The 27,291-nt window shown below is 51.2% G+C and overlaps 1 protein-coding gene across 4 annotated transcripts in view; it reads right to left on the minus strand.

Moving 5' to 3' along the window:
• Positions 1-9,875: 9,875 nt before the first annotated feature.
• The window catches only part of SMOX (spermine oxidase), a 35,675-nt gene continuing 18,259 nt past the window's right edge, over positions 9,876-27,291 (minus strand). The window contains exons 3-7 of one of the 4 annotated variants that reach the window (XM_054391507.1): positions 26,517-26,690; positions 21,602-21,816; positions 21,117-21,490; positions 11,204-11,364; positions 9,876-10,073 (exon numbers count right to left, since the gene is read on the minus strand). In XM_054391507.1, the coding sequence (XP_054247482.1) occupies positions 9,936-10,073; positions 11,204-11,364; positions 21,117-21,490; positions 21,602-21,816; positions 26,517-26,690 (1,062 nt within the window). In that variant the 3' untranslated portion in view covers positions 9,876-9,935. Of the gene's footprint in view, positions 10,074-11,203; positions 11,365-21,116; positions 21,817-26,516; positions 26,691-27,291 lie in introns of all 4 variants that reach the window. The other 3 variants (XM_054391506.1, XM_054391505.1, XM_054391508.1) reach the window with 3 other exon arrangements.

Raw genomic sequence — 27,291 nt, forward strand, 5'->3', positions numbered from 1 at the left:
CTCTCTGTTCAAGGGGGAAGGAAGGTCCCTGCCAGCCTGCCCTGGGCTGCAGCTGGGTGGCATTACTATTGTTTACAGTGTGTATATAAGTGTACATTTTCATTAGCAGACATGGGAATTTTTTATGTAGAGATTTTTATTTTTCATCCCCCTCCTCCCCCTTCCTCTCCTCCCTCCCCCCATCACCCTTTATTCCCCCCACCCCACCCAGATGTATTTATTAGCCAGAGTATTTCTGTTTTGTGATTTGAGTCCTGTCAGATTGATGTGAGCTCTGTGGAACAGGATGCAGAGATTTTTGTTTCTTTGTACCAAATACATGCACAGACCTGGCTACAAGGCTGCTGTGAGTCCCTCCTGTGCCTGGTTGCTGGGGAAAAAAGGGTTGTAGGGGAATGAGGGAGGGAGGGAGGGAGAGGGGGAAGGGAGAGGGGGGAAAGGAGAGGGAGGGAGGGAGGGGAAGGGAGAGGGGGAAAGGAGAGGGAGGGAGGGGAAGGGAGAGGGGGAAAGGGGAGGGAAGGAGGGGAAGGGAGAGGGGGGAAGGAGAGGGAGAGAGGGGAAGGGAGGGGGGAAAGGAGAGGGAGAGAGGGGAAGGGAGAGGGGGGAAAGGAGAGGGAGAGAGGGAAGGGAGGGGGGAAAGGAGAGGGGGGAAAGGAGAGGGAGGGAGGGGAAGGGAGAGGTGGAAAGGAGAGGGAGGGAGGGGGGGGAAGGGAGAGGGGGGAAAGGAGAGGGAGGGAGGGAGGGGAAGGGAGAGGGGGGAAAGGAGAGGGAAAGAGGGAGGGAGGGAGGGAAAAGGAGGAAGAAATATGGAAATTATCCACTCTGGTTTTTGCTCAGACTTTGCAAGAGAAGAAAGACATGGAGTTGTTCAACTGGGTCCAGGGAAGGGCACAGAGGTGACCAGGGGGGTGGACAAGCTGGAGAAGTGGGGCTGTGTGAATCTCATGAGGTTCAACAAGGCCAAGGGCAAGGTTCTGCACATGGAGCAGGGCAGTTCCCAGTATCCACACAGGCTGGGGATGAAGGGCTGGAGAGCAGCCCTGTGGAGAAGGACTTGGGGGTGCTGGTGGGTGAAAAGCTGGACATGAGGTGGCACTGAGTGCTCACAGCCCAGAGCCAGCTGTGTCCTGGGCTGATCCCCAGCAGTGTGGGCAGCAGGGGCAGGGAGGGGATTCTGCACCTCTGCTGAGCTCTGCTGAGATCTCACCTGCAGTGCTGTGTCCAGCTCTGGAGTGCTCAGCACAGCACAGACAGGGACCTGTTGGAGCAGGGCCAGAGGAGGCCACAGCAATGCTGGGAGGGCTGGAAGCCCTCTGCTGGGAGGCCAGGCTGAGAGAGTTGGGGTTGGTGAGCCTGAAGAGGCTCCAGGGAGACCTTCTGGTGGCCTTTTGGTGCTTAAAGGGGCTTACAGAAAAGATGGGAAGGGACTCTTGCTCAGGGAGAGTAGTGATAGGACAAGGGGTGATGGTTTTAAACTGAAAGAGGCAGAGTTAGATTGGATATTGGGAAGAAATGCTTTTCTGTGAGGGTGGTGAGACACTGCCCAGAGAGGTGGTGGAAACCCCAGCTCTGGAAGTGTTCAAAGCTGTGTCAGATATGGCTCTGAGCAACAGGATCCAGTTGAAGGTGTCCCTGCTCACAACCAGGGGATTGGAATAGATTATCTTTAAGGTACCTTCCAGCCCAAGCCATTCTGTGATTCTGTGACCTCTTCGGGAATTTCACAAGGAGAATCTCTTCCACATGCAGGAATTTATGATGAAAACAAGTCAGAAGAGGTTGTCTTCACCTTTGTTCTGTGCAGGGATGAAGAAGTTCCACCAGCCACATCTTCTCCCAGATGGATCACAGCAGCCAGTCCCTACAACATCCTGGGAGACTAAGTCCTGCCAAGAGGGTGGGAAGGAGAAGCCAGAGACAGCAATGGATCTTGAGGTCTCCTGAGGCTAAAATAAAAGGGCTTAGAGCAAAATGTTCAGATATGTTCAGCTCAATAAACCAAATTTAACCAACTTTTAAGAGTTGGTGTGTCCAGTGCTGGGGGATAATAGATCTCTTGGGAGGTAGGGTGTAGACATCAGAAATCATTTTTATGCATTTTCTGAAAATACCATCTCCCATTTATCATCCCCAGCACTCCAGTCTCATTTTCACAACACAGCCTAGAGCACATCTGACACAGCTTGGAAAGTGCTGGACTTTAACAGAACAGGTTGGAACAGACTTCAGAGATCATCAAGTCCAACCAGTCACCCAACCCTAACTAATCAACCAGACCATGGCACTAATTGCCTCATCCAGGCTTTTCTTAACACCTCCAGGGATGGTGACCCCACCACCTCCCTGGGCAGCCCATCCCAATGGCCAATCTCTCTTTCTGTGAAGAACTTCTTTCTAAGATCAAGCCTAAACTTCCCCCTGTGCAGCTTGAGACTGTGTCCTCTTGTTCTGTCACTGGTTACCTGGGAGAAGAGCCCAACCCCCACCTGGCTACAACCTCCCTTCAGGTAGCTGTAGAGATCAATGAGGTCTCCTCTGAGCCTCCTCCTTTCTGCACTTCTTTCACCTTCAAGAAGGCTGAAGTCAGGCAGCAGACTCTGTCCACGATAGGTCAGGATGACCAATGCTAAAAATCTCACCAAGACTTTAGAGTTTGGGATTTTCACAACAAAATCAAGGTCTGATCCAGCTCCTGTGCTGAATATTTATTCTTATATTTACTCAGTGTTATTTGCTGCCTGCTTCAGTGACTCAGACAGAGGCAGCAGAGACATCCCCAACTACAGCAGGTTGCTCAAACAAACTGACCTGGAATAGTTCCAACCATGGGGTGTCTACCACCTCTCTGGGCAACCTGGGCCAGGGTCTCACCACCCTCAGGGCAAAAAAATTTCTTCCTTCTCTTCAGCCTGAATCTCCCTCTTTTAGTTACAAACCATCACCCCTTGTCCTGTCACAACAGGCCCTGAGAAAAAAAACCTGTCCTCATCTTTCCTGTAGCCCCCTTTAAGTGCTGAAAGACCACCAGAAGGTCTCCCTGGAGCCTTCTCTTCTCCAGGCTGTTCCATCACTTGACTTTGCTCTGAGTGGTTATCACTCTTCATTCCATCTCTTCTGTCATCAGAAGGATCCATGACTAAAAGGTCCCCAAGGTGAAGTGATGTACACCCAAGGGAAGGAGCTCCCCATCTTAACCCCTCACTATGTGCTGCTTGAGTCTCACCAAAGGAGGGGAGCAGGAGAGAGGGCAGGAATCAGCAGCGCAGGCAGGAGCTGGCTGTGACCTGCTTCTCCAGCCACCCTCTCCCAGAGCCTGTGCTTCCAAGCTCAGCAGGGTCTGGAAGCCAGGACCCACCACCATCTGGGAACACAAAAAAGCATTTGCCTGGCTAAGGGGAGAAATTTCACCCAAACCAGCAGCCTCATCTGGAGTTCTCTCAGCTCCCTCCAAATCAACACAGGAGTAAACAGCATCAGCTAGAAACAAATTGCTGAGGACTGGAGGTGAAATTTGTCATTAGGAGTGGAAAATAAAAGGGGAGTACCCAGGAGCCTCTTGACACAGACTGAGTCACTGCCATGCTAATAGATCTTCCTCAGGCCTCCCCAGTGGGGACCCAGAACGGGTTGTTTGTTGGAACTGCACTTGATGACACAAAGCAGGGTTGTGTTCTCTCTGCCTCTACACAGCTCTGCAGCAAAACTTCTTTTTCTCTCCCTTTTTTTAGTTCTCCAGACCTTCTCCCCATCCTTTTCTCTTTGGGAAGTGTTGTTTTCAAGACAAACAAGAGAGCTGCTTAGCTGTACAAGGGCAGAGTTGGGCTCACAGGAGTACCACACCTCCATCTTCTCTGTCCCTCATCTCCTGTGACATTGATTGCTGATGAGGTACACACCTTCATTTCTCATGGCCTTCTCCTTCTCTTCATCTTCCTTCTTAATGGCTAAGGAGAATCCTAGAATGGCTTAAGTTGGAAGGGACCTCAGAGATCATCTACTCCAACCTACTTGCCATGGACAGGGACACCTCTCAACTAAACTTGGCTGCTAAAGGCTTCATCCACCCTGGCCTTGAATACTTCCAGGGAGGGGGCATTCACAACCTCCCTGGGCAGCTTATTCCAGAGTCTCACCACCCTCCTACTGAAGAACTTCTTCCTGTGATCCATTCTAACCCTGCTCTCCTTCAGCTTCAAACCATTCCCCCTTGTCCTGTCTCTGGGCACCCTTATGAAAAGTCCCTCTGCGGCCTTTCTGTAGGATCCTTTCAGGTATTGGAAGGCAGCTCTGAGGTCCTGGAGTCCTTTCTTCTCTAGGCTGAACAACTTCAGCTCCTTCCGCCAGGGGAGATCAAAAAGGGACTGCAAGAACCATTTTGAGAGTTGCCTTCCTCCTCTCTTTGCCTTGCAGCCCAAGGGCGGGCAGAGGAGCCACAGTTTTATATCCCCTCCACCTCCAGCCCACACCTGGCTCACATTTCTTTGGATTTAAGATGTGCTCTCTGGTTGTTCTCAGTGTCCACAGAGGGCCTCCCAGCACCAGAGGAACCTCTTCTCCATTTAGATATGCTTCACATGCTCCACATTTCATACAGAGACAGGATGAGATGCTTTCCTGTGAGCTTCTGGAACAAAACCATCCCTGCATCTGGGCCTGGCTTTAAAACCTCCCACAAACAATTCCTCTTCTGCTCCTTGGCTCAGTGGAGTTTCTGCCAGGAAATACAAAGGGCTGGGTAAGGCAGAAAGACCACAAGAGGGAAGGGAAGGATGGGAGGAAGGTCAGAAAATCAGAAGTGGCTGGGCAGAAATGGGAGTTGTCTTCTCTTCCAGAAGGCAGATAACAGTTGTATTAGCTCCTAAGTGTCTCTGTGATGTGGAGCCATTAGCAACCAGCTCCACCCAAAATCCTGAAGTCACCCTGAGGCTTTCCCTTAGCATTATCTCTTATTCCTTACCATTAATGACCTTTGGATGGTGCCTTGACTCACATATCAGTGCAAAATATCATTTTTTCCCACTGCTTATGTTTTTCTTTCAAGCTGTCAAAGCCTGAGTGCTTCACCACATTGTGTCACTCCAAGTGGCTGTGGTTGCAGATGTCCCTGCTGACTGCAGGGGGGTTGGCCTAGATGACCTTCAAAGGTCCCTTCCAAGCCAAAGTATTCTGTGATTCTGTGGTATCAAACACTTTCAGGGTGAGGAAAGCTTGCACCTCTTCCTGGTGTTCTCTACATCCATCAGCTTGCATGCTTGTGAATGTCTTCAGAGCATCCACCTCCTGGGGAGCTCTCCCAGAATCCCATCCTTCCCTCTTTCCCTCTGCATTATCACAGAATCATAGAATGGCTTAGCTTGGAAGGGACCTGAGGGGTCATAGAATGGTTGGGATTGAAAGGGACCTCCAAAGGTCATCCAGTCCAACCCCTCTGCAGTCAGCAGGGACATCCTCCACTAGATCAGGTTGTCCAGAGCCCTGCTGAGCCTCACCTTCAACGTCTCCAAGAATGAGGCCTCAACCACCTCCCCAGGCAACCTGTTCTAGCGTTCCACTACCCTCCTGGCAAAGAACTTGTTCCTATCTTCTTACTTGATGTCTCTTTCTCCTCATCCACAGAGGAACTCCTTTGTGTGTCCCCTGGAAGGAGTGGTCAGTGGATTGGCTGCATCTGTCCTGACCTAAACCCTCCAGCAAAAGGGAACTTAGCCCAGCCCAGGCTGAACTGAGGTGGGTCACGTCAGATAGAGAAGAATGTGTCCAAGCTGTCCTCAGACCAGGGGTGAGTGGTGATGAGACTCTCTTGGCTCAGCAAAGCTCCTTCTCTCCCATTCTTCCCTGTCCCAGTGGAAGTGTTTGTCCTGGAGCAGCAGGCGTGGCCGGGATGATGGCAACACATAGCAAGGAGATGACAGAGGCTGGAGGGCACAGGCATCAGGGTGGAGAGTGCAGGGTTAGAGCAAGCTGGGGAAGGGATCCTGCTGGAAAAGGAGTTCAGAGCTAATCCACTGAGTCCAAGGTCATGTAGCCTCTTCACAAACCCACAGCATGAGGACAGCTCAGGGAGTGAGGACCAGTGCAGTTTGATAGACATAAACAGGTCTTTAAATCTAGATAAAGGCACACAAGCATGCAGATTGATCTAGAAATATCTTTATTTATATATATTTACCAAAATTACCTAGCCTCACCACCCCCATGGGGAAGAAATTCAGCTGTTGGCTTGTGGAGGTCTCTTCTCTCCCCACCATGCAGGAGCACAATGGTTGCCATCACAGAAGGGGTAAATAGTCAACCCATGTGCCTGGGAAAAAGCAGGAGGATCAGGAAGGGGCAATGATCTGGGGGCACATTTATCCACACCAGCAAGTCCAGGTGTTAGCAAGAACACAGAATCCCAGCATGATGGGGTTTGGAAGGGACCTCTGGAGACCATCCAGTCCAATCCCCCAGCTAAAGCAGGGTCACACAGAACAGTTTGCCCAGGATCACAATGTCCAGGTGGGTTCAGAGCCTCTCCAGAGGAGACTCCACCACCTCTGTATGCAGCCTGCACCAGGGCTCCCACAGCCCCACAGCAAAGAAGTTTCTCCTCAGGATGGTCTGAACACCCCTAGATCAGGGAGAAAGCACCAGTTTGGAGCTTGCTTACCTGTAGGCAGATGAAGTTTTCACCATGGTTTCAAATGAAGCAGGGCAGGGCAGAAGGGCTTTGTGCTGTTGTCCCTGTACTGGTTCCTGGAGATGTAAGGCCCTCAGCTGGTGAGACTCAGCACAGCACAGCTGCAGACTGCCACATCAACCTAAGCAGGATGGGTTTGTGCCCTCTCTCCTTGCTCTGCTGTCATCCTCTATGGGTGTAGAGGCCACAAAACCTCCCTGGAGCACCTGCCAGCTCCTCCTGCATTGCTGGCATTCAACCAGCTGAGCCCTCAGGTTCTGCCCAGCCAAACCAAACACATTTAGCTCTGCTATTTATATTTTTTGCTTCATCTCTCCTCTTACAAATCAACTTCTCCAGCCCCCAACTCGCCTCCTGTGCTGCTTCCTTTCCATCTGCCAAAAATCTTGCAAATTTCCCTCTGGCAGCCACCCTGGTTGGGGCCACACTGCCCTGGGAGAAACCTGATGCTGTTGCTTCTCCTCTGAACACAACTGCTGGCTTCATTACTGCTTTCACACCAACAGCACTCACCTCTGACACTCACCTCCAATATCACTGATCCCAAGCACAAATCCAGGCTGGGGGAGAAGGGCTTGAGGGGTGTCAGTTGATGACAAACTCCCCAGGAGCCAGCACTGGTCCCTGGCAGCCCAGCAGGCAGCTGTGTGCTGAGCTGCAGCCGAAGCAGGCAGAGCAGCAGCACAGGGAGGGGATTCTGCCCCTCTGCTCTGCTCTGCTCTGCTCAGAGCCCACCTGCAGCACTGCCTCCAGTTCTGGTGCCCCAGCACAAGAAGGACCTGGAGCTGCTGGAGAGAGTCTAGAGGAGGCCACGAAGATGATCGGAGGGATGGAGAGCTTCCCTTGCAGAGACAGGCTGAGGGAGTTGGGGCTGTTCAGCCTGCATAAGAGAAGGCTCCAGGGAGACTTTAGAGCAGCCCTCCAGTACCCGAAGGGGGCTAGAGGAGAGCAGGGGACACAACGCACTGCCTGGATCCTGCTCCCTGGATCATCTCCGTGCTCAGCCCGTCTCTCCAAGCTCACCCAGGCAGCCGTGCGTCCCTCGCACACATTTCTGCAGCCTGTGACTGCTAACGTTTGTAGAGAAGGTGTGAGTGGCACCAGGTGGCAGCAGAGAGTCACCTGTCCCGCTGCCTGTTCCGCTTGCACAGCCTCCCCTCTGCCACCCTGGCAAGGAGGAGTCGGCAGTCCCAGGCCAGGAGAGCAGCAAATCCCAGAATCCCCGCAGGGTGAGGGTTGGAAGGGACCCCTGGAGGTCACCAAAGTCCAATCACCCTGCTAAAGCAGGGCACCCACAGCAGCTTGTCCAGGATCTCACTGTCCATCTGTTCAGTCTCCAGAGAGGAGACTCCACAACCTCTCTGGGCAGCCTGCTCCAGGGCTCCAGCAACTTCAAATTAAAGTTGTTCTTTAATGTTTAGGTGGAACCTCCTGTGTTCTAACTTGTGCCCATTGTCCCTTGTCCTGTCACTGGGCACTACTTGAAAAGAATCTGGCCCCATCTTCTCACACCCCCATCCCTTTAGCTCTTGCCAAGCATTGATCAGATCTCCTCTCAGGTTGCTCTTCTCCAGGCTCAACAGCCCCAGGGCTCTCTGCCTTTCCTCCTCACAGAGATGCTCCAGGCTCCTCAGCATCTTTGTGGCTTCATTCCTGTGAAGAGCAGCTGAGAGAGCAGGGGTTGTTCAGCCTGCAGGAAAGGAGGCTGAGGGGAGACCTACAAGTCCGTGATAAAAGGTTGGAGCCAGGTGGATGTTGGTCTCTTCTCCAACCTAGGAGAACTTGAAGAAAAGAGGAAACAGCCTCAAGTTTCACCAGGGGAGGATGAGGTTGGACATGAAGAACAATTTCTTCCCCAAAAGGGTTGTCAAGCCCTGGACCAGGCTGCCCAGGGTAGTGGTGGAGTCCCCACCACTGGAGGGACTGATGTGCTGGTGCTGAGGGACATGGTTTAGCACCAGCCTTGGTGGAGTTAGATAATGGTTGGACTGGATGATCCTAAAGGTCTTTTCCAATTTAGGTAATTCCATGACCATGGATTCACCCAAAGTTAATTGTCAAACATTCTTTGTTAACTTTTCCATCAATTCTGTCACTGTTTTTCCCAAGCACTTTTGAATGCATTTTCCAGCAGTTCTAATTGGACACTCTCAGAGGTGTCACTGCCAGAGGGGCTCTTCGGCTGAAGAAATGCTCTCCAGATCACACAAGGAAGAGCTGGCAGACTCAGAACCAACCTTGGCAGATATTCCTTACCCTGGGCACTGCTGTTTAGTCTTCTCCCTGTTCAGCAGCACTGGCATCTCTTCCCCGAGGCCTCTCTGAAGCTCTGGAGTGCTCAGCACAGCACAGACAGGGACCTGTTGGAGCAGGGCCAGAGGAGGCCACAGCAATGCTGGGAGAGCTGGAAGCCCTCTGCTGTGAGGCCAGGCTGAGAGAGTTGTTCAGCATGGAGGAGGCTCCAGGGAGACCTTCTGGTGGCCTTTCAGTATTTGAAGGGGGCTACAGGAAAGATGGGGAGGGACTCTTTATTGGGGAGTGTCATCATAGGATAGGGGTGATGGTCTGAAACTAAAAGAGGGAGGTTCAGAATGGAGAGAAGGAAGAGCTGTTTTATGCTGAGGGTGGTAAGACCCTGTCCCAGGTTTCCCAGAGAGGCAGGAGATGCTCCATGCCTGGACCCATTCCAGGCCAGGTTGTTTGGGGCTCTGAGCAACCTGCTGTAGTTGCAGATGTCCCTGCTGACTGCAGTGGAGTTGCTCTAGATGACCTTTAAAGGCCCTTTCCAACCCAACCCAATGTGTCATTTTGGGAACACCTCTGGTTTTAGACTGTTGAATGAAAGAGCTACAAGTTGCTGAGCAAAGTCTTTCAGGAAGCTCTCAAAGCTTTTTATTACAACATTTATTTCAATCTAGAAGGCACTTACAATACAGAAAAGGAAACAAACATGAAAATGAGAGGCACCAAAAGTGAAGTTGGAAGTAAAATGACAAAGAAACACTTTCCCAGACAAAAAAGGAGCACCCTTCCCTGTTAGCAGGACATCACACAGAAATGAAGCTATTGCAGACTAAGTTTTTTTAACAGTTAGGTCATTTTTGTTGTTGTTATTTAATAGAAAAAAAAGAGAGAGAGAGAGAGAGATAAAAGTTCTTCTACTGTGAACTGAACTAAAAAAAGAAAAAAAAAATAACTCCTCCATACACCTGTCCAAGGTGTGGGGGGTTGGTGGTGTTGGCAATCTCTGGGTCCTTCAGTTGCAGCCCTGCAGGAGGTCCTGGTACATCTCGATGAGGTGAGCAGCTTCTCTCTGCCCAGAGAGCACAGCACCATGGGTGGTGGAGTAATACTTCCTGTGAGTGGCCTCCCCAGAGAACAGCACCTGCATGGGCTGGGGGCAAAGAACAGCAGAGCTGCTCAGCAGTGTTTACTTGGACAGCAGATGCCAGCAGGAGACAAAGGAGACCAAAGTTTCTGTGCCCTCCCAGGTCCCCACGAGCTGACATCAGTGGTTTCAGAGTGCTGGTTCTCCAAGTCCTGCTGTGGTGCACCAGGGGGCAGGCACAGCACAGGTAGGACAAGAGGGGAGATTTAGATTTAGATATGAGGATGGAACAGGTATTTAGATGTTAGAAACTGGACCAGGTTGTCCAGGTTGTGGATGACCCAGCCCTGAAAGTCTTCAAAGCCAGGCTGGACAGGGCTTTGAGCAGCCTGGTCTAGAGGAAGGTGTCCGTGCTGGCTGCAGCGGGGTTGGAACTTGATGACCTTTAAGATCCCTTCCAACCCAAACTATGCCATGATTCTATGATTACACATTACATGGTGGGGTCAGGCTTGAGATGGAGGAGATAGACTTGGAGGCATTGCCTTTGGATTTGGCCACCTAACCCTGAAGGATGGGATGAGTTTGCTTTAATGTGTGTTACTTCTCCTCATCTGAGCTGTGGTAACTGTCTCCATGTGTGCTCTTGCTTTCCACACTGCATTCAGAAAGCAAAGGCAGTGTCTGAAGAGCAGATTCATTGTCTCCTGCCAACACTTGAGGCCACCAGTGAAGGACTGGGCCTCCCTCACCCTCTGCTGCCAATGCAGCAAGGTTTCTTGCCGTGCCTCTCTGACAGACTCAGACCAAGCTGTCAGCTGGGGTCATGCATGTCACGGTCCACGTGCAGGCTATGCTTTAAAACAGGAACCTGCTCTCCTAGGGAATTCTGCACTGGCCAGCTAGATGGTGTCCAGACACAGACCCCAGCACTCCAAAAGCCAGGCAGATGTCCAGCTCTGGATCATTTCAGAGATGGGAATCCCCTTGGATGCTGGGGTTCCAAACATACAGGGGAAAATCCCACCCAGAGCAGTCCTTCAGAGGGGTATGTCCACCCCCCCTGGAACACAGGCTCCAACCAGGGTCCTGGAGGTCCAACCAAGAGATTGCCTGCTCCAGCCTCCTCCCAGAAGCCCCAGGAGCTGGTGCTGTGTGCCTGTCCTCAGCACAGCAGCCACCTGGCTGATACTCACAGCAGTCTTGGAGCTGTCAGCGTAAGGCAGCGGCTTCGCCAGTTTCTCCACGTCAGCCCCGCTGGAGCCAACCTGGGTGTAGGAGTAGGAGCCGCGGAAGTTGGGATTGCTGCCCCAGGAGGAGCGCAGGATCCGGCGAGGTTTCGGAATGTTTGGGTTCCCTGGGTGGAAAAGAGGAGAAGGCAGCAAAGTGAGAGTGTGGCTGAGAGCGAGCAGAGTGCCTGGTGTGGAGCCACACAGGGGCCACCTGCTGTACACAGAGTCACCAGCTGGGAAAGACCTCTACGACCATCAAGTCCAACCAGTACCTAACTCTCCCAGGGCCACTACTACACCACATCCTTCAACACCATATCTAGATGCCTTTTGAATCCCTCCAGGGATGGGGATTCAACCACCTCCCTGGGCAGCCTGTTCCAGTCTTTGAGAACCCTTTCTGTACAGAAGATTTTCCTAAAGTCCAACCTAAACCTCCCCTGGTGCTTCATGAGGCCACTTCCTCCTGTCCTATCACTTGTGACTTGGGAGAAGGGACCAGGACCCACCTCTCTACAACCTCCTTCCAGGGAGTTGTAGAGTGAGGAGGTCTCCCCTCAGTCTCCTTTTCTCCGAACTAAACAGCCCCAGTTCCCTCAGCTGCTCCTCACCAGCCCTGTTTTCCAGACCCTTCACCAGTTTTGATTCCTTTCTCTGGACCCACTCCAGCAAATGATGTTGTTCAGTGACAAGTGACAACAGATCCTGGCAGAGCCTGCAGGGCAGAGGTCCTACATCAGATCTCTTCCCTGTCCCTGAGATGTAAGCACCTATATAACAGCAACAGCATCCCTTTTAACGTGAAATCTTCCTGAAGCCTCCCATTTTGAGGAAGATCTTTAAGATGTTTGCATTCCTGAGCGATTGGGAAGCTTCAGGAAACTCTGGACACAGTTTGTTTGAAAATACAGAGGATTTCCTGGTCTCATCTGTACCCCAGTGGTGAGCAAGGACATGATTCATCTCACCTAGGTACTGACCTGGGTGCCTAGGCTAAAGTGGATGCTAAAGCAGCCTCAGCCTTGTTAAGGATGTGTGCCTCCAAAGATAAACAGATGTATCACAGTGTATCAGAGGCTGGAAGGGACCTCCAGAGATCATCAGGTCCAACCCCCCTGCCAGAGCAGGATCACTTAGGCTACTCCACACAGGAATGCATCCAGGTGGGTTTTGAAAGCCTCCAGAGAAGGAGGCTCCACAACCCCCCTGGGCAGCCTGTTCCAGTGCTCTGTCACCTTCACTGTAAAGAAGTTTCTCCTCATGTTGAGCTGAAATCTTCTCTTCTCAAGTTTGAACCCATTGTTCTTTGTCTTATCACTGTGAACCACCAAAAAGAGCCTGGCCCCCTCCACTTGACACCCACCCCTCAGCTATTGATAGACATTGATCAGATCCCCTCTCAGTCTTCTCTTCTCCAGACTAAACAGCCCCAGGGCTCTCAGTCTCTCTTCACAGGGGAGATGCTCAAGTCCCCTAAGCATCCTCATGGCTCTCTGGATTCTCTCCAGCAGGTCTCTGTCTCTCTTGAACTGGGGAGCCCAAAACTGGACACAGTATTGCAGGGGTGGTCTCAGCAGGGCAGAGTAGAGAGGCAGAAGAACTTCCCTAGCCCTGCTGGACACCTTTCCTGATGTATCTCAGGATGCCATTGGCTCTCTTGGCCACAAGGGCACATTGTTGCTAAGGATGCTAGAAGGCAAATCCTCGTTCTGTGGGCCCATAGGAAGTCCTGTCAGAAGGTGTTCAGAGCCTGCACTACTCACTCCAAGTGCTCCTCAGTCACTCCCCACAAAGCCACCAGATCCACTTTGTGGGATGTAGACAGTACAGACAGAAGGCTTTTGAGGCTGGAAGTTGGATTTCTAGACTGCTGTAAGATTTCCACTGCTAAGAAGATGTAGGACCTAGAGGTGAGGGGCAATGAGTGAAGCAATGCCAGGACAGCCACTGTCCTCATCCCCAAGAATGCAGGAGCACCTGGGATCCAGGACCGTGCCAAGGCAGCCCTCCAGCGAGTGGCACAAGAGCCCCAGGTAGAACTGAAACAAGGAGGATCACACACAGTCACCTCCAAAGGTCATCCAGTCAACCCCCCTGCCATCAGCAGGGACATCTGCAACTGGTGCAGGTTGCTCACAGCCCCAAACAACCTGACCTGGAATGGTTCCAGGGATGGAGAAACTTTTGCTGGGCTGGTCTGGGACCATCTCAGAGTCACTGGTCAAGTTTTTTTTTTGCATCTTGTGATCATCTTTGGCTGGGTGGGAGAGGAATGAGGAGACAGGAGACTGGACATGGAGAATTGCAATGAAATCTCTCTGCAGGAGAGCTGAGACGCAGCCTTGAGGCAACCTTACACAAGCAGGTAAGGTTCAGCTCCTGAAGCAGCAGCAAGATAACTGACACTTGGTGCACAGTTCCTGTGCCTGGCCCTGGCTCTGCAGCACATCAGTGTGCTTAGCCTGCTTCAACTCCTGCAGACCAGGAGCTGCTTCCTTCCCTGGCTCAGCTCCTGGTTTCAGGAGGATGCTGTGGCAACCAGAAGGCTGAATTGGAGCAAGGGCTCCTGGGTGGCTTCCCAGAGCTCACTGTGAGCACTTTCTAGCCACTGGAACCCAGATCAAAACGTGGCAGAGCCCAGCAGATAAACACAGCCTGCAAACACACACATCCTACAACTGGGTGTTGTTTCAGGAGTAAGGACTGAGCACAATAAAGCCTCTCAAACATGCTCCTCCTGGATACTTCAAAGCAGGAATGCCTGGGATGGAAGTGACAAAGCCAAAGGAGTCTGAGAACAGGGAGCTCTCGGATGTGTGGAGGAAGGAAGTTATCATGTTTTATTTTTAAGGGCTGTGGGAAAACCCAGGAGAACACACACACCATGGAAGCTGTTACACAACAGCCCCCCAAGGAGGGTCACAGCAGGCAGTCACCAAGCTGCACCACCCAGAAACAGTCACACCAGGGGTGTTTATTTCCCTGCACTGGGGCCTTGTCTGTGGCTGGTGCATGTTATAGAGCCATAGAATGGAATCACACAATTGTTTGGGCTGGAAAAGCCTTTTAAGATCATCCAGTCCAACCATTCTCCATTGGTTGAACTCTACCAAGGCTGCTGCTAAACCATGTCCTTCAGCATGGCTCTCCCTCTTTGAAACACCCCCAGGGATGGGGATTCAGCCAGCTCCCTGGGGATCCTGTGCCTGTGGCTAAGAACCCTTTCAGTGAAGAAGTTTCTTCTATTGTCCAGCCTAAACCCTCCCTGGTGCAACCTGAGGCCATTTCCTCTTGTCCTATCACTTGTTACTAGGGAGAAGAGACCAACCCCCACCTCACTCCAACCTCCTTTCAGGGAGCTGTAGACAGCAATGAGGTCTCCCCTCAGCCTCCTTCTCTCCAGGCTGAACACCCCCAGTTCCCTCAGCTGCTCCTTCCCAGCCCTGCTCTCCAAACCTTCCCCAGCTTTGTTGCCCTTCTCTGGACCTGCTCTAGCACCTCAAGGTCCTTCTTTTAGTGAGGGCCCCAAAACTGGACCCAGCTGTGGCCTCACCAGTGCTGAGCACATGGGGAAATCCCTTCCCTGGTCCTGCTGGTTACACCATTCCAGGTCAGGAATGTTTTCTCACGCTCCACTATCAAGGTACCCAGAAGACTTTCAAAACAAGAAGTTGATAGGAAGATGATGAACGTGAGGAACACAGCTACAAGCAACGAGATGAGGGCTGGTGAGCCTGCAGGTAAGGCCACAGATCTGCTCCAAGATTGTCATTTGTTATCAAAACAGCTCCTGGATTCACCAGCCCAAGCAGCAGGTGGAGAAACCCAGCAATATTTACCAGAGCAATGGTTCAGACTGGTACAGGCAACAGCTTTGTCCATCTCTGGTGTTTCCCATGGGTGACCTTCTGCTGTGCACACAAGCAAGAAGACAGCAGCCTCCCCGCCAGGGAATTGTTCTTGGCACAGCAACATCAGCCCAAGGGAGCACTCTGCAGAGCAACATGAGGCACACAGTGCTGGGCAGATGGCAGAGCTTCACACAGAGACACCTGAGCATGGAGCAGGGCTGAGGAGCCCAGGGACATCAAAATGCAGCTGCAGAGCTCCTAGAACTGAAGGCAGTCTCCCCAGCCAGCACCACACCATGTGGGGCAGAAGTACCAGATCTCAGGAGCTCCTGCAAGGGTCTCCAGCACATCAGATCACAGGAGCATGACCCAAGGTTAGGGCAACCAAGCTGGTGAAGGGTCTGGAGAACAGGGCTGGTGAGGAGCAGCTGAGGGAACTGGGGGGGGGTTTAGTCTGAAGAAGAAGAGGCTGAGAGAAGAATTTCTGAATCTCTAAAACTCCGTGGAAAGAGGTTGGAGCCGGGTGGGGGTTGGTCTCTTGTCCCTAGTTTCGAGAGATAGAACAAGAGGAAATGACCTGAAATTCTGCCAGAGGAGGATTAGGTTGGGGATGAGGAAAAATGTCTTTGCTGCAAGAGTGGTCAGGCACTGGAACAGGCTGCCCAGGGAGGTGGTGCAGTCACCATCCCTGGAGGTGTTCAAGAAACATATGGATGGAACCCTGGGACAAGGTTTAATGTCCAGGGTGGTGTTGGGTTCAGGGTGGGATGCGATGATCTTGGAGGGCTTTTCCAACCAAAACAATTCTGGTTCCAAGATCCAAGTGTCCACCATGCAGCTACTGTGCCCCTGCACTCCTTCAGCTCTGCACCTTGTCATGGGAGCAGCTGTTTCTAAGAGCAAAGCAGGAGACCTCAGGTTCTGCTGCAGACAGAGGGGAGGAGCTTTGGTTGAAGGTCAGAAGGGAACAAGTAGCACAAGCTCTGATCCTTGTTTGCAAGGCAAACTACAAACACTGGGAGGGCCAGGTTGGTTTAAGGAACATATTTAATTGGACCTTCTTAATCTGCTTTCAAACAGATGGGTAAACATCAGCCCCTGCCCACAGATCCATGTAACAGCTACTACAGGCATGGGAATGGAATCCAAGTTTCTACTGACCAAAGAGAGATAAAATAGCTAAGAAAGGATCTTAGCCTTCACCAAAAGAGGAGGGCAGGTGTCATCATGGCACAGATGTCCACTTGTGAAGCTGTGGAAGGTAACTCCAGGTGCCTCAAGCAATTCTGTCCTTATTCAGACACTGGGAGGTGTGGCTACAAAGATTTACTGGTTGTGGGGCTGCTGGGGAGGCAGGGTTATGATGAAATCAACTCTCAGATCTAAATCAAGACACATTTAGTTGCCTGCCTGAAAGCAGGGTACACAAGATCCCATCAAGGCCAGAGGAGACCTGTGTTGTCACCCACATGTTACTGTCTACAGCAACCAGAGGGACATTAGGGTACCCCAGGCATACATGTGGGGTTGGCAGATATGACACAGAACCTAAAAGGGATCTGTTCCTCTCTGGACAAATAGCTGGGGGACAGGGAGGACAACTCAGGGCATCCCCAGCCACAGTGGGAGAAATCAGCAAGAGCCTCAGAAGGGAGCAGGTCTGCAGTTACTGCCTTCTGGCCTCAGACACACAGAGCTTAGCCAGCAATGGAACCAGAGCAAGGCATCCCATCTCAGCAGATCTAGAGGACACTGGTTTCCAGCCATCCAGCTGGGGAAAGCCCTAATGGTCAATGGTTCCTTGGTCAGAACAGTCCTGGGAGCTTCTCACAGCAAAGCCAGATCACAGAACCGTGGAATCATAGAATGGCTCAGGTTGGAAGGGACCTTAGAGGTCATCTACTCCAACCCCCCTGCCACAAGCAGGGACACCTCTCAACAAGACCAGGTTGCCAAGGGCCTTATCCAGCCTGATGCTGAACACCTTCAGGAAGGAGGCATCCACAACCTCTCTGGGCAGCCTGTTCCAGAGTCTTACTACCCTTGTCCTGAAGAACTTCTTCCTGTGATCCAGTCTAACCCTACTCTCCCTCAGCTTCAAACCATTCCCCCTTGTCCTGCCTCTAGACAACCTCATGAAAAGTCCCTCTGCAGCCTTCCTGTAGGATCCCTTCAGCTATTGGAAGGCAGCTCTAAGGTCCCCCCTGAGCCTTCTCTTCTCCAGACTGAACACCCCCAGCTCCCTCAGCCTGTCCTCACAGCAGAGGTGCTCCAGCCCTTGCATCATCTTTGTGGCCTCCTCTGGACTCCCTCCAACAGCTCTGTGTCCTTCTTATGATGGGGACACCAGAACTGGAGGCAGGATTTGAGGTGGGGTCTCAGTAGAGCAGAGTAAAGAGGCAGAATCCCCTCTCTTGCCCTGCTGCCCACACTCCTCTTGCTGCAGCCCAGCACACAGCTGCCCTCTGGGCTGCATGAGGGCACTGCTGGCTCCCGGGGAGCTTCTCATCAGCCAACACCCCCAAGGTGTTGTCTTCAGGGCTACTCTCATCCACAGCACCACCCTGCACAAGAGTCAGGTCACAGAGGCAGATCACATCCTGTCAGAGAGAAAAATCTCAGTGTGAAGGAACACAGATTCTAAAAGAGTGGTTTGATCATTGGACTAACACCCTCTGAAGCCAAAGCAAAGCCTGCATGAGCAATAGGCTGGGAGAACACAGGCAAAGATGGGAACCCACCTGGCAATGCATTAATCCTTTCATTGAAGAGTAAGAAATAGGAATGTGGGGGATTTAATTCCTAGAACATGAAAGCTACAAAAGGCAAAGTGAGTATGAAAAGCCCACAGTAGCTACTGCAACTACTGAAGCTAAGATTCTCTATGCTCAGTGGAGAAAAGCTTCTTCAGATGTCACAGAGCACCAAGTGAAGCCTGGAAGATCTGAAGCACCTGGTGGAAGAGTCTGTCTTTCTGCTGAGTTTAGGAAATCCTAGCTTCCCAACTCTGCTAGCTGACTTCCATGAAGTGGGGCAGTGGGAAACACTTTCAAAGCTGGGGTTTGGTGGAGCTAATTGGGGCAGAGCAGTCCAGTCACTTTCAGAAATGACTACCAACAGAGCACAGACAGGAGCCTGCTTTGTCCCTCTCCAGTCACTCTCCAGCTGGTCTGACACTCACACTCCCAACAAACCAGATGAGTGGAGAAGACAGAGAGCTGAGCATGCTGCTGTTATTTCAGCCTGCCTGGCACCTGGCCCAGATTACCCTTGAGATATTTGCTGCTTCTGTGAACCTGCCAGGCAAAACAGGAGCAAGGGTGGCAGGATCAACCCAGCTACCTCAGCAAGGCCATCCTGCAAGATCTGTGAAGAGCTTTTCTACAAGCCAACAAGTTTTAGGGGCAGAAAGTGGAACAGGTCACCTTGTGTAAAAGGTGTGTCAAGAACAGGTTTCCTTTGCTCAGTTTCAAGCAGCTGAGAGGCCACCCCCCAGCTTCTGCACAAAATGTTCATTGCAGGGCCCTGGTAAATTCCCTCTGAAATTCTCCAGGGTTGGATAACCCAGGATTAGAAGCAGGCTGAGGTAGTGCTCACACTGCTGAAGAGTCTGATGGACAGTGACCAGGTGCAGGATCAGCTGGAACAGCAACTGCAGCACATACCAGTGACCCCTTGCCAGCAGCTTTCCATCCTGGGAGGAGGAGAGGAACATCCAACACGTGCAAACAATATCAGCTGCAAGGGAGCCCAGGAAGGAAGAGGGAGAGTTCCAGAGTGCCAAACTAAGACAGACCCAAGGAGCCAAATTCCCACTAAGGAATCAAGGTGTTTTTAAAAACAATAAAAGAGGCCTCAAGCAAGAAAAGCTGCAACATCAAGGTTGTTTATCTGCTCTGGGAGACACCAGCATGGGAACAACTTGGCCTGAAAGAGAAGAGCCTCCTGCTACACTGCATAGTTGAAGCAGTTGGCCTGCTAACATCAGGAGGAAAGGAGGTGTGTGTCTGCTGACGTTATAGGGACACCCAACACCACCAAAACCAAACAGCTCAGGAGGCAGGAGCTGCACACAGTCCAGCATCTACTCCTCTGCAGGCTGCAGGGCAGCCAGGGCTTTGTGGTCCAACAGAAAGGCAGCACCCAGAGAGCTGAACCAAGGACTCAGCTTTGGTGGCTGTGTTGGAGTTTCTGGACCCAGGGTCTACCCTGTGGTTTCTGAAGAGCCAAGTGTAAAGCCTCCTCTGGTACTATCCAGTCCTCAGCTTCCAGAACCTTGAAGTCACCATCTCTGGAGGGATTTCAAGGCTGTCTAGATGTGGTGCTGAGGGAAATGGTTAAGTGGTGACCTGGCAGTGCTGGGTTAGTGGTTGGACTTGATGATCTTAAAGGTCATTTCCAACAATTGATTTCTAAATCTCCACACTGTTGGTAGCAAATGGTCTGTAAGTACAGTGGAGAGATAAGACTTGTAAAGGCAAATTTCTTCAGCTAACTGGAGGTCCACAGACAAAAGGTAAGGCTGGAAACCCACAGGGTGCTGAGATTTGGCCAAAATGAGCCAGCAGGCAGATAGAAAAAGCTTAAATGCAGGGCCTGTCTCTAGAACAGCATAAAATACCTCTCATCTTGGAAGATGCTGCTCTTCTAATTGCTTATAATGATGTATACACCCAAAGTTCTTATTTCTAGATGCCAAAGAGGCAGTCACCCTTCAGAATTCCTACCTTTGTGCTTGAACTTAGTGCCTCACATCAGAGGATCTCAAAAATAACTCCAGAGATGCAGAAAGTCCTTTCCTTGGGATGATGTGCAACCTCCAGAGAAGTGGCTGCAGACAAAGTAGGGCCCAGCAGGATCAAGCACTACTACTTGTAGTGAGTTCACCTTGGATTTGCTCAGTACAGTGCACCTCAGATCTGTCTTACATAGAATCATAGACTGGTGGGGGGTTGGAAGAGACCTCTGGAGATCATTGAGTCAAACTCCACTGCCAAGGCAGGATCACCTAGGGCAGGTCACACAGGAAAACATCCAGATGAGTCTTGAAGGTCTCCAGAGAAGGAGACTCCACAAGCTCTCTGGGTAGCTTGTTCCAACTGCTGCCTTTAATGAGTGCTCAGTGAACAAGAAATCTGTGAACTCCAGGAAGGGTTAAGTGAGGTAGCCTATGGGGACAGGCTGAGGGATCTGGGGTTGTTCAGCCTGGAGAAGGCTCTGGGCACACTTTGGAGCAGCCTTCCAGTACCTGAAGGGAGCTACAGGAGAGCTGGGAAGGGACTTTTTACAAGGGCTTGTAGTGACAGGACATGAGGCAATGGCTTTGAGCTAGAAGAGGGGAGATTTAGACAGGAGATTAGGAAGAAATTCTTGAGAGTGAGGGTGGGGAGACACTGGAACAGGTTGCCCAGGGAGATTGTGGATGCCTCCTCCCTGGAGGTGTTCAAGACCAGGCTGGACAGGAACTGGTCTAGAGGGGTTTGGGACTGGATGATCTTCAAAGATCATTCTGACTCAACCCATTCTATGAATCTATGAAGGTGGGAACCCTCAAGATCAATGGATTCTTGGAAATCTAGGCCAATGAGATTTCCCCATAGCCTCATGTTGAATGAAAAGTCAGGAGTGTGATTCAGCCACCACACCTCAGCTGATCTAACCAGGTCCAACTCCACTGGCTCTAGAAGAGCTACGCTGCTTTGACAGCCAAGGTGAGTCCTCAGGAGTAGAGAGTCCAGCAGCTCCAGCTGCTGAAGAGCTGTTTGTGATCAAATAAAACAGAGGATGTGGAATCCTCCAGCACTTCTGCCCACCACTTCCTGAGCTGGTTCTCAGCCCCTCTGTATAATAGCTGTGAGGCACAGCCAGGCAGGAGGTGGAAGCACAGGCAAAGCCCATTCAAAGGGACATCAGACGCCAAGGAACTGAAAATCCCCACAGTGCCTTTTCTTCCTGGTGGCTATCCAACACCCCAGCCCTGCTCTCCCTCTCCTCCCCACCCACCAATGGAACCAGGGCAGGCTGACCTGTAAATTGCCGTAGCATTTCGGTGCAGGTTTCTGCCACAGTCTCATCATCACACTTCTCCATAATCAAAGCCTCTTCTCCGCAGATCCAGCCGCTCAGCACATAGCCGTACCTCTCCGGCGGGTAGAGCACGTCGAAGCTGCAGATCTTCTTGTACCACAGCTCCTCAGGGTAAGTCAAGCTCTCGCTTTCTGCCTCGTCTTCCCAGACAAACTGGATGCTGTTGCATTCCGAGCTCCAGAAAGGCTCCTCGAACTCCAGGAAGATCTTGTCGGTGGTGTTGATTCCAAGTTTCTCAATGGCCATCACCTTCTCCTCGGGCAGGCGGGGATGAAAGAGGCTCTCGTGGCGCTTCTTCAGCACTCCCAGGGACACAGTCACAATGACGTGGTCAGCTGGGATGAACTCACAGTCTTCGCACTCTACGAAGACATCCGAGCCCTTGTCCTCCTCGGGGAGGTCACTGTTGTGGTCAGCCACCCTCTCAATCTCCTTGCTGACCGACTGGTTCCAGTGGATGCACTTGACCGGCTTGCGGAGCTGAATGACGGACTCGGGAATGGAGCGGGCCAGAATCTCCACGATCTTTATGAAGCCACAGGGAATGATGTGATGAGCCCCGGGGATTTCGGTCCACTCCCCAAACTCACTGAGCGAGACTTCATCCATGCTGTGGGAGCTGCTCTCACAACTCTCTACCTGAGGAAAAGCAACACAAAAGCAACGTTGCCCCAGAGCGACTTATTTTGCCTCAGCACAGGCTCACGGAGGGCCAGCTTCAAGGGGACCCCAAGGATCATCTGCTCCAACCTTTCTAGGTCACAGTAGAGTTGAAATGAGCTGGCCTAGCAGCCTGTCAAGCTGAATCTTAAAACTGCCCAGTGTAGGAGAATCCACTGCTTCCCCTGGGAGATGATTCCAAGGTCTCACTGTTCCAATGGGCAAACATTTTCTTCTGGAGTTCAACCGGAATCTGCCCAGCAGTAACTTGTCCCCATCACCCCTTGTCTTTTCCATGGGACTCCTTGTAAGGGAATCTCCATCCTCTTGATACCCACCCTCACTGTACTGGTTCCTCTTCAGCTTAGTGTAGACAAGAGCACCAGTATGTGCCAGAAGAGCCAAAGAGAAAAAAACCCCAAACAGCTACAGACACAGAACCTAGAAATACCAAACAGAAGCCTGCAAGGTGGAAATGAAGATGGATGTTCAGTGGAAAGATTAACCTCTGCTAAAAAATCCACCACTTCCCTTGGGAGATGATTCCAATACCTGACTGTTCTCACTGTGAAATGTTTTCTTCTGGAGTCTGCAAGGGCAGAGGAGCTGCACAAGCTGGGAGTCCTGAATCCCACTCTTAAACCATATCATTTGTGCTAGTCAACAAGTGTTTGGCCATGGGGCCTGAAAAAAAATCAATCCTTAGCCTTCCTTCCAATCACAGAAACTGTTCTGCCATGGTAAGAAGGCGCAGCATCAGCCAGAGTTCAGAGATGCTGTCTTTGCTTCTGCCTGGTTCTTGGTTACAGCTCTGCCTGTTTGCTGTCATTTAAAACCCACTGCTCTGGCCAGGGACTGGCTGCTTGGTGCTGCAGGGACAGAAGCTGGAGCTATGATAATCAGATGCTCTTTCCCATGGTAATAAACATGCCCATGAGGAGCCATGAAAGGCTTTTGGCAGCTATTCCTGCTCTCTGCAGCTTTCAGCATGCTGTCAAACAGGCAGCGGGCAGCAAGCTAATGATCTGCTGAGGGTGAGGGGCCTCAGAGCAGCAGGCACTGGAGGAGACAGAAAAGGGAAATGCCAAGATGTGAGACACTTGTGTGATTACAGAAGCTCTAGATTTGGGACCTCCACAGCAAAAGCTTCATAGATTTACACAATGCTTTGGTTTGGAAGGGACTTTAAAGATCATCCAGTTCCAATCCCCATGCCATGAGCAGGGACACCTTCCACCAGACCAGGTTGCTCAAGGCCTCATCCAACCCAACCTTGAACACCTCCAGGGAGGGGACATCCACAATCTCCCCAGGCAACCTGTTCCAGTGTCTCCCCACCCTCGCTGTCAAGAATTTCTTCCTAATCTCCAGTCTAAATCTCCCCTCTTCCAGCTCAAAGCCATTGCCCCTCATCCTATCACTACAAGCCCCTTTAAAAAGTCCCTCCCTGATCCCTGGAAGAAAGGCAGGATGTTTGCCCTGTCCTGAGGTGAATTCCCAATGGTAATACTGACACGTGGGATACAGTGACCTTAAACTCTTCAGATCACCAGAGTCACAATGATTTGCACACTAATTCACCACTGGAGGCAAAGGGAAGATGACAATTTCTTGCCTCATCCTTTGGTCAGTTTTCTAGGTCTTTCCAGACTTTAAGGACTATGTTTGGACCTATGTTATGACCTATGTTTGGACCTATGTTATGACCCTCTCACACAAGAGGCACTCATCCTGCCTGGGTGTTCCAGCAGGCCACTCCATGTTATGAAGATGGCAAAGAGTGGTGGCTGTTTGATTCTTTCAACCATGGAGGAAAAATGCCAGGGAGACAAACGGGCAATCACCTGTCTCAGGATTGCCTGAGACACCAGCTAATCCCTGCTCACTCAGCAGCCACTGTGATCTGACAGTCTTAAGTATCAGAAGCTTTGTTGTTCTCAGGTATTTACACGAGAAGGGATTTGCAATACCTGCAGAAAAGTTTCTGGCTGTGCTAACTTGTGGCAACCACAGAAGTAACCACCAGGAAAGCCAGGGCTCTATCACATGGCTGAGGTTATCTACATGGGTGATGTCAGGTGGGTAACACAGTAACTAACTCAGCTTTATGGGGCATGTGAGACAGCCTGTGATACACTAGGGTTAGGACACTGAGATATCCTCCTGTGCTCTTGGGTTAAGACACTGAGATATCCTCCTGTGCTCTTGGGTTAGGACACTGAGATATCCTCCTGTCCTCTTGGCTTAGGACACTGAGATATCACAAGAGAACACAAGGAGGACACGGATCAGTTGGAGATGGCCCAGAGGAGGCCACAAAGGTGACCAGGGAGCTGGAGCACCTCTCCTATGGGAACAGGCTGCAAGAGTTGGGGTTGTTCATCCTGGAGAAAGCTCTGGGGAGAACTTAGAACAGCCTTCCAGTACCTGAAGGGGGCTACAGGAAAGCTGGAGAGGGACCTTTCACAAGGGCTTGTAGTGATAGGACAAGGGGCAGTGGCTGTAAACTACAGCAGGGTAGATTTAGGTTAGGCATTAGGAAGAAATGCTTTACTGTGAGGATGGTGAGACATTGAATGGGTTGCCCACAGAAGCGTAGATGCCTCATCCTTGGAAGTGTTTAAGACCAGGCTGGATGAGGCTTTGAGCAACCTGCTGTAGCAGGAGATGTCCCTGCCCATGGCAGTGGGGGTTGGAACTAGGTGACTTTTAAGGTCCCTTCCAACTCAAGCCATTCTATGATTCTATGAAGAGCACTTAGGATGCCTAAGTCCAAATCTCAGCTTTATCACAGATCTCCTGTGAGACTCTTTAGCTCTTTATTTCTCCCTGTTTCAGCTTCCCACCTGCAGATACTGAATGAGATCCACAGAATGATGCTTGCTTCCCCTGCCTCATTTCATAAGCCTTTAAGTCATTATAATTAAAAGAGAAATGACTGTTACACTTGTGGAGTGCTTGATGCAGCATTAAATCCTCATCCCACAGAGATCTCATTTAGGCCAAGACATCAAGGAGATCAAAAGAAGTTGTGAGGAAGGATGATTAGGACATGGGTTTGTACAATCCACTTTTGATTTTATTGCTTTACCTTCAAATGCCTTCTGGGGATTTCTTCAGCAAATTACCAGTATCAAAGTGACATTTCTTCTGGTCTCTGAGATATGGACAGAAGCAGAAGGGAGTAAAAGACACTCAGGAAGGATCACAGGGTCCCAGGTGTGAGGCACAAGAAAAGACTTTACTAAAAAGAATCTGATTATAGAGTAGCTTCAGGGCAGTAAGAAAACATTAAATCACAGCAGAAAAGTCAATGGGGCTTAGGAAAGCCCTTTCTAATTAGAAAGGTGGAAGTTTAAGGCAAGAAAAGAAGAAGAACAAAGAGCAAAGGTGTTATTTCTTCCAGCCCACTGTGTTTGGATGCACCTCAGGAAGAAAAGTTGTCAGTATAAGCACCAACTGCCCTGGCTGCAAGAGACCACAGGAAGCAATTCATAGACTTGATAGAATGGTTTGAGTTAGAAGGGACCTAAAAGATCATCCAGTTCCAACCCCCTTGCCAAGGGCAGGACCCACATCCTCGGTGTCTAGGGACACCTCCCACTAGACCAGGTTGCTCAAAGCCTCATCCAGCCTGGTCTTAAACACTTCCAGGAATGAAGCATCCACAATGTCTCTGAGCAACCTCTTCCAGTGTCTCACTACCCTCAGCATCCAAAGGATGAACCAGGCTTAGCCAGGTGTCATAAAATCATAGAATGGTCTGGGCCAGAAGGGAACTCCAAAGGCCATCTAGTCCAACCTCCCTGCAGTCAGCAGGGACATCCCCAAGTAAATCAGGCTTCCCAGGGCCTCTTCAAGTCTTACAATGAATATCTCCAGGGAAGGGGCCTCAACCACCTCCCTGAGCAACCTGTTTCAGTGCTCCACCACCCTCACAGTGAAGAACTTCTTCCTGATATCCAGTCTAAATCTGCCCTTCTCTAGTTTGAAGCCATTGCCCTTCATCCTGTCACTGCAGGCCTTTGCAAACAGTCTCTCCCCATCCTTCTTGTAGGCTTCTTTCAGGTACTGGAAAGCTGCTATTAGGTCTTCCCAGAGCCTCCTCTTCTCCGGGCTGAACACCCCCAGCTCCCTCAGCCTGTCCTTGTAGCTCCAACCCCCTGACCATTTTCATGGCCCTCCTCTGGACCTGTTCCATCAGGCCCATGTCCTTCCTACATTGTGGGCTCCAGACCTGTACACAATGCTTCAGGTGAGGTCATAGAATCATAGAATTGTTAGGGTTGGAAGGGACCTCAAGGATCATCCAGTTCCAACCCCCCTGCCATGGGCAGGGACACCTCACACTAGAGCAGGTTGCCCAGAGACACATCCAGCCTGGCCTTAAACACCCTCAGGGATGGGGCTTCTACCTGGGCAACCAGAGCAGAGCAAAGTGACAGAATCACCTCTCTGGATCTGCTGGCAGCGCTGCTTTGGATGCAGCCCAGGCTGTGATTTGCCTTCTGGGCTGCAAGCTCACACTGCCTGCTCCTGTCCAGCTGCTCATCCATCAGCACCCCCAAACCCTTTTCTACAAGGCTGCTTTCTCATCCCCCACTCTGTATGGATAGAGTCAGAGGTTCAAGATTTGTGTGCTCTTAGTAAACCAAAAAGACAATGACCTGCACACTCACCTTCAGGTACTGCTGGATCATGGCTAGCTTCAGCCTCTTGACAGCCTCCGTGTCGTCCGGGTCGGCCTTGACGCGCTTGCGCACTACGTCCCGTGTGAAGACGCCCACACTGTTCTGGCTCTCAGCATTGACTGGTTTACCTCGTTGGAAGAACTCCTGAGTCAGGTTATAGACCTGCCAGAGACAGGACACAAAGGGGAACAATGTGATTCCCAGCAGAATCATAGAAACAACCAGGTTGGAAGACACCTCTGAGATCATCAAGTCCAACTGATTACCCAACCCTAAGTAATCAGCCAGACCATGGCACTAAGTGCCTCATCCAGGCTTTGCTTAAACACCTTCAGGGACATTGACTCCACCACCTCCCTGGGCAGCACATTCTAATGGCCAGTCTCTCTTTCTGTGAAGAACTTTCTCCTCACCTTCAGCCTAAACTTCTCCTGCACAGCTTGAGACTGTGTCCTCTTGTTCTGGTGCTGGTTGCCTGGGAGAAGAGACCAATCCCCACCTGGCTCCCTTCAGGTAGTTGTAGAGAGCAATGAGGTCTGCCCTGAGCCTCCTCTTCACCAGGCTAAACACCCCCAGCTCCCTCAGCCTCTCCACACAGGGCTGTGCTCCAGACCCCTCACCAGCTTTGTTGCCCTTCTCTGGACACATTCCAGCATCTAAACATCTTTCTTTAGCTGAGGAGCCCAGAACTGGACATAGTACTCAAGGTGTGGCCTAACCAGTGCTGAGTACAGGAAAGATGGGGAGGGACTCTTCAGGGAAT

Source organism: Indicator indicator, chromosome 23 (genome assembly GCF_027791375.1).
Source record: "Indicator indicator isolate 239-I01 chromosome 23, UM_Iind_1.1, whole genome shotgun sequence".
Taxonomy (NCBI): domain Eukaryota; kingdom Metazoa; phylum Chordata; class Aves; order Piciformes; family Indicatoridae; genus Indicator; species Indicator indicator.